The 6270-nt window shown below is 46.0% G+C and overlaps 1 protein-coding gene across 4 annotated transcripts; it reads left to right on the top strand.

The window, feature by feature from the left end:
* Window positions 1-2328: 2328 nt before the first annotated feature.
* On the top strand, window positions 2329-5759 carry COQ10A (coenzyme Q10A). Of its 4 annotated transcripts, none has more exons than XM_011375673.2 (5): window positions 2329-2689; window positions 3236-3382; window positions 4137-4329; window positions 4555-4656; window positions 4957-5759. In XM_011375673.2, exons 1-5 carry the CDS (start codon window positions 2556-2558, stop codon window positions 5122-5124), a joined length of 744 nt encoding a protein of 247 aa, XP_011373975.1. In that variant the 5' UTR covers window positions 2329-2555; the 3' UTR covers window positions 5125-5759. The 4 variants fall into 4 exon arrangements, with proteins under 4 accessions (XP_011373975.1, XP_011373976.1, XP_023376471.1 ...); XM_023520703.1 differs by having other exon boundaries at window positions 2672-2782; XM_023520702.1 differs by lacking the exon at window positions 2329-2689 and adding an exon at window positions 2721-2864.
* The last annotated feature ends 511 nt before the right edge of the window (window positions 5760-6270 follow it).

Genomic DNA, 6270 nt, shown 5'->3' with positions numbered 1-6270 from the left:
TGTAGCCTTCATGGCCTGAAATAGCTCTTGGTAACCTGAGGAATTGGGAGTTAGGAGTTGAGCTGGAGTCACGTGCCTGGTTCTGGCGAGGCAGTAGAGGTGAACAAGGGAGGTTGCCAGCCGTATACTTTGGGCAGCTGGAAGGAGGAGGAAGGGCTAGAAGAGTTATTTTTAATATTATTCAGAGCACAGAAAGAGGATTTCCCAGTAGAGAAAGAAGGGATACGATGTAGGTAACACAGATACTTCGAGGGCTTCAAGTAGATGCACAGGGTAGGAGAGGAAGAGGTCAGAGGTGGTGGCAAAGCCCTCTTATGCAGTCTTTCTGGATTCGGCTACTGAATTCATATTTGGATAAATCTGGGCAGATGCCTACCCGTCTTTAAGACTCAATTTTCATTCTTCTAACAAATGTTGATTAAAAACTCACCATTGTGTATTGCCCTATACTAATTGGTTCAGAGGTAGAAACTTAGAAGTAATAGTGTCCGTTTTTGTGGAGCTTATAACTTAGTAGAAGAATATACATATACACCTGAAACAACTAGAGAATATAGGATACATGCTACTTTAAATGACATTAATGTTGAGGAATAGGTTCAGTCAAGAGGGTCTTCCTGGAAAAGCTGTATTGTGAGTCTGTTTGAAGGAAGTTACCCATGTAGAATGACAGGGAAATGGCAGGAAGTTGGTTGTTTTAAGTATAGGGAATGAACTAGGAAAAAATTAAATGGCAGTAATTAGTTAATCTAATTAGTAGGAGGACAACAGGCAAATTGGCTTGGCAGGCCTATTGTACCTTGGGGATTCTGCAGCAGTTAACTCGGTTAAGGCAAAGTGTTAATGAGGTCACAGTTGTCATGTATCCCAGTTAATTTCTGTCTTTTATCTGGCCAGATCCAGATCCTCACTCTAAGCAGCTGTCTTACATGTGTAAGTCCTTAGTCAGAGAGAGCGGGGCCAGACAGAGAGTGGGGTTGGAAAAAGTAAATCTGTTCCTCAAGGTCACATGCCTAACTGAGAGTGGCTCCAGTTAAAATGGAAGGAGATACTGTATCCTGGATATTTGTGGTGGGAGGTACTGAGGGAAAAAGAAATGTTAGAAGAGAAAAAGAAATGTGATTATATTATATTATATTATATTATATTATATTATATTATATTATATTATATTATATTATATTATATTATGTTATGTTATATTATATATAGTCTATTTACATATAAATAGGTTAAAACATCTTCCTTATGAAATGTTAAATGTAGTTCAAGGGAGAGCTCCTGCTCCTTGAAATCCAGATAAAATGGGCTCAAACTTTAAAACAATCCATACCCAGTGGAAGGCCCAAATTTTATGCCAATCTCAAGGAGAGGAGGGAGTTGGAGGATTTATATCTGTTTCCAGACCTGTTTCTAGGCAAGATGTCTCTTACACACCAGTTAGACCCAAAAGACAACACTGTCTTTAATTATTTTATCCCCCCCCCACACACAACACTACTCAAAGTTTTCCTGAATGTGAAGAGCTTTACTAAAGATTTAGAAAGAAAGTAGAGGAGGGGCTTGCACTGTAGTAGCAGAAACATCTTTAAATATAACAGCTGGGACCACAATTCTTAAAACGTCTTCTCTATTCTAACGTGAGAGAATTTCAATGGCTCTTGTACCCACCTAGGTTGTCTCTCTCTAACTGCTGATTTCTCTTTCCTCTTTTTTTTTTCTTTTGTTCTCCCCACTTTTCTCAAAAGCATTTTTTTTCCTCCTTGTATCATGATGGAAAGCAGGATAGTGACATTTCGTTGTCTGGGTTTCTACCCATGGGGTCTCTCACCTTTCATCAAGTGCACACTTTTCCAGACAAAGATGTTTCTCTTCCCTAAAAGTAAGTTTGGTTCTTCCTACCTCTACTTCTATGTATAAATATTAAAGGAGAAAACTATGCAAAGTCTTAGCTCGGAGCCTGGAACGTTCATTTCCTTTCTCAAAGATTTAAGCACAGCACTAGGCACTATGGAGGCTACGAAGGTTGAACAGAACTTAAAGAACTGTAAACATGGCAGAATAATAATAAAGGCTCTAAAAGACCTTCAGAAGATCAACGGATATCTACTGTAGACACGCCCACGAAGTCGCCTTTGTGCTTATGGATCAGGTCTGTGACCTCAGACTGGCCAAGTAGTTTCCTTGATGACCTCGAGCTACCGGGCCAACTCTACATCTTCCCAAACACACACTGCAGTGTCCTTTCTCACTAGAGGTGTGAAACTACATCTCCCAACAGGCCGCGTTGTCCCCTTGCTTCCTCCCTCAGCCGGTCCCGAGCCATGGCAACGGCGTGACGTGGGGGTACTGGGAACTGCGGGAGCAGCGGCCGCAGCTTCAGTTCTAGCTCACCCCGCCGCCCGGGCGGGAGCAGGGTAAGAGGAGCCGCTGCCCGGTGCCATCTCTGCGCTCAGGGGCCCTGAATCAGCCCGGCAGCCGTCTCCTCCAGCTCCTCCTCTGGAGTGAGGAGGGCGCAGCGGGTGTCAGAGTCAAGGCCAGCCAGGGTGGCGCGCATGGCCTCCGCGGGCGCGCGGCGGCTCCCGGCTGGAACGCGCGCAGCGGCCCAGCGCTGCGGCAGCCTCCCGCTCCGCCCGGGCGCGCGCCCGGCCCCGCCCCCGGGCCCTCAGCGACCGCAGCGACCAATGAGGTGAGAGGCAGGCGCGGGCGGACGCGCGCGAGGAAAGGGGGTCGTTCAGGACCCCAAAATTCTGCGGTGGAGGGTTGCAACCCTAGGATGCAGGTGCGGCGGGGAGCGGCAGCGGGTCATACCCTGGCGTCTAATGTAGAGCTTTGGGGAATACGTTTGCAAGTTATCTGCCGGGGTAAGTCCCCGGGGTGGGAGTCCAACCACTTCTTGCTCCTCGCGGATACCCAGGCAGCGACGGGCTTGGCGAGGCCCCATGAACTGTGATGCTTCCTGGCTTTCAGCATAATAGCCCCCCCAGTCAAAGACAACTGGCGATTCACACGCACCCCGCTTTCTTCCACCTCCTCCCCCGGCCCTGTCCTCGGCCGCCCTCGACCTTTCGCACTCGTGACTGCCTGGCCAGGAAGCCTGGCGGGTTGCAGCAGGTGCTGGGGGAAAATCTTCCCTGGACGACCTTCCTCTGAGATGCGCCCCTCTTCCCTTTCACCTGGGAATGGTTGAACACAAATTATTGTGACATTGTTTCTCTTTTCCTTTTGGCCTTAGATTTCTGATTTCCTGCAGCCTCCTCTTACCCCGGGCTGCCCAAGCCTTGGGAGCTGAGGCTGGCTTACCTCTCAGCCGTTCTTTCATGGGCTTTGCTGCCCCCTTCACCAACAAGAGAAAGGCTTATTCTGAGCGTAGGATCATGGGGTGAGCATCTTCCCTTGTCCAGCATCTCTCCACTCCTTTCCCCTCCAAATAACCATGTCCAAGGGTAGCATGTAAGGGTAGCAATAATAGGCAAGATTCATCCCTAGCCATCCCTCTCCCAGCTGTATTACTGATCCTTTATCTTCCCCTGCCAGGGTTCCAACTGTAATTCTTGGTTGTCGTGCATGTGTATTAAGTGAAACTTGCCTAGAGCTGGACAGTAAGTATAGTATCATAAAACAGGGTATTCTCTGCTGACCTGACCTTATGTATTCTGAGCACATTATAAAATAGCTCACACTTCCTGAGCACTTGTTACTACTAGCAGTTAGGCTGCCTAGGTATTTTACATATTTTCTCATTTGATCCTCTCAACAAACCTATGATTCAGGTACTATTACTACCTCTGATTTGCAGGTGAGACAATGGAGGCACAGATAATGTACTTAGGGCTACATTGTTAGAAAGTTGTAGAGCTGGGATCTGAGTCTTTGTACGACAACCTGTTCTTCCTAGATGATCCCTCTTAAGATCAAAATAGATATGAAATTCATAAGCATTCTGTAAACTGCAAAACAAAGTAACATTAATATCATGAAAATCTGCATGTTCGCTTTTGGGAAGTCATCCATTCAGGCTTATTTGCAATCTCTAGTTCTTGAAAGTGTATGGTTAGTCGGTAAAGCTACTGGGGGGAAGAGCACTTAGAGTAAGGAGCTGGTAGTTCCTTGGCCTCTCTGATTCCTTCCCCTAGGTACTCGATGCAGGAGATGTACGAGGTGGTGTCCAATGTCCAGGAGTACCGCGAGTTTGTGCCCTGGTGTAAGAAGTCTTTGGTTGTATCTAGCCGCAAAGGTCACCTGAAGGCCCAGTTGGAGGTTGGCTTTCCACCTGTCATGGAACGTTATACTTCTGCTGTTTCCATGGTCAAACCTCACATGGTCAAGGTGAGGCCTGTGTGGAAGGGATCAGGAAGTTTTTTGTGTTTTCTAGCATTTTTACACTTAAGTGCTACTTTGACCTTCCTTGTCATTTTATCTTGAATCAAATACCTCCCTAATAAAATATTAGAAGGAAAGGAAAATGGCTTTCAATTCCTTCTTATAGCCTCCTATACCTAGCATAGGTTTTATTCCATTGTATGATGTTTAACTACCTGACTCCTATTCTAGGCTGTTTGCACTGATGGCAAGCTCTTCAATCACTTAGAGACCATTTGGCGATTCAGCCCTGGTATTCCTGCCTACCCCCGAACTTGCACTGTGGACTTTTCGGTGAGTCAGGAGGCTGTGTAGCACAGGGCTACCAGTGGGTGTGAGGGCAGAGTTGAGGTACTGTGACAGCATTATTCTTTATGTATAGCTAAGCACTTAGCATTTCCCAAGTCAATGACACCTCACAGGTCTGATTTTTTATCAAACCTTACACTGTGCTCAGTCCCAAGTTAGGGCTTTTGAGGGGATCTAAGGAACCTGGAGGGGAAGAGAAAGGTACTGAATAGTATCCTTGCATTTGGCCAGGGACTATCCAACATGGTCTTGAAGAATTTCTGACTATCTCTTACCCATTCCTAGATTTCCTTTGAATTTCGTTCTCTGCTGCACTCCCAGCTGGCCACCATGTTTTTTGATGAGGTTGTCAAACAGAATGTCGCTGCCTTCGAGCGTCGGGCAGCCACCAAGTTTGGTCCAGAAACAGCCATCCCCCGTGAACTGATGTTCCATGAGGTGCACCAGACTTGAGGCAAAGGATTGTTCCTTAGCTTCTCCTCCATTCTCTCTCCCTACCCAGTTCTATTTATTTTATTTGGCTCTTGCTCCAATCTGAGAGAAGAGTCTATGTGCATAATGCTGTTCTCTCAATTCTCCAGAAATTGGGCTCTAAGCTGGCTGGAAATGCTGGAGGGAAGAAAAGGCAGGGGGGTATAGAAAGGAATGACATGCTTGGGAAATGGTTAAGCTCATCTTAAGAGCCCCATATGCCTCATGCCTGCGGCCTTTTCACACTGAATTATAATTAGGACTGTGTGGTTATCTGAGCCCTGTCAAGGTGCCTTAGTGTCTGACCAGGTAAAGATGGCAACTTAAGGACTAAATGAATTGAGCTTTCTTCTTGGACACAGAGGTACTGGATGGTCAATAATTTTTGCTTGCCTGAAATGCCGCAGATGTTGGGGATCTGGCCACAGCTTGAACTCCATATGACCTAACTTTAAGAATACTTCCATGCTAGTGGAGAACCTGGGGCTTTCTTACCATCAGTGCCACGGGGCAAGGAGAAAAAAAAAGCACTGAACAAAATTATACTCTTGGGTTGTACTTTATTCCATCTGGCCTGAATTTTTATAAAATTTCAATAAATTAATTCTGAGTGTGAATTTGGCTTTTTTATATTATTTCTTGGGGGAATAATATAGAAATAGAGTAGAATAGAAGAAAGTCATGGCTTCCTTCCTAGGAGAGTGAAGGTGCAAGGCCTCTTGGACATAGTGTCCCTGCTAACTATAGTAGTACATTCTACAAGCCAGGACCCAGTACCCACTCCCTTGCCTATTAATAGACTTTTTCAGAAGGTCAGTTGCAGCAGGAGTCTGAGGACAAAATAATCTGGTCTCAGACCTCCCATATAACTGATGCCCTCAGGACCACCTCTTTTTCAGTGGCCTCCTAAAGGGAGGCTGCAAAGAACAATGGGCATTCCACGAAGTACCAGAGCCCTCTAGTGGCTCACGTCCTGAGCTAGCTGTCTTGTCCTTGGTATAGTTTGTCCTTGGTATAGTTTATTCCTTTCTATAGTTTCTTCCTGTCACCCAGTGGGCTGGACCAGTTTCCTTGGATTAGTCACATAAGCAGTTGTGAAGTCTCAGCTATAGTCCCTGTGTGTTCTAT

This window comes from Pteropus vampyrus, unplaced genomic scaffold (genome assembly GCF_000151845.1).
Source record: "Pteropus vampyrus isolate Shadow unplaced genomic scaffold, Pvam_2.0 Scaffold276, whole genome shotgun sequence".
Lineage (NCBI taxonomy): Eukaryota > Metazoa > Chordata > Mammalia > Chiroptera > Pteropodidae > Pteropus > Pteropus vampyrus.
Note: the sequence above shows the minus strand (reverse complement) of the source record. Positions and strands in the feature narration are given on the sequence as shown.

Excerpts from the sequence above, each read along its gene's own strand:
- COQ10A (XM_011375673.2), top strand. The coding sequence starts at position 2,556 with ATGGCCTCCGCGGGCGCGCGGCGGCTCCCGGCTGGAACGCGCGCAGCG. Across the intron at positions 2,690-3,235 it reads CGACCGCAGCGACCAATGAG|ATTTCTGATTTCCTGCAGCC; the intron begins GTGAGAGGCAGG and ends TTTTGGCCTTAG. Across the intron at positions 4,330-4,554 it reads TCAAACCTCACATGGTCAAG|GCTGTTTGCACTGATGGCAA; the intron begins GTGAGGCCTGTG and ends CTCCTATTCTAG.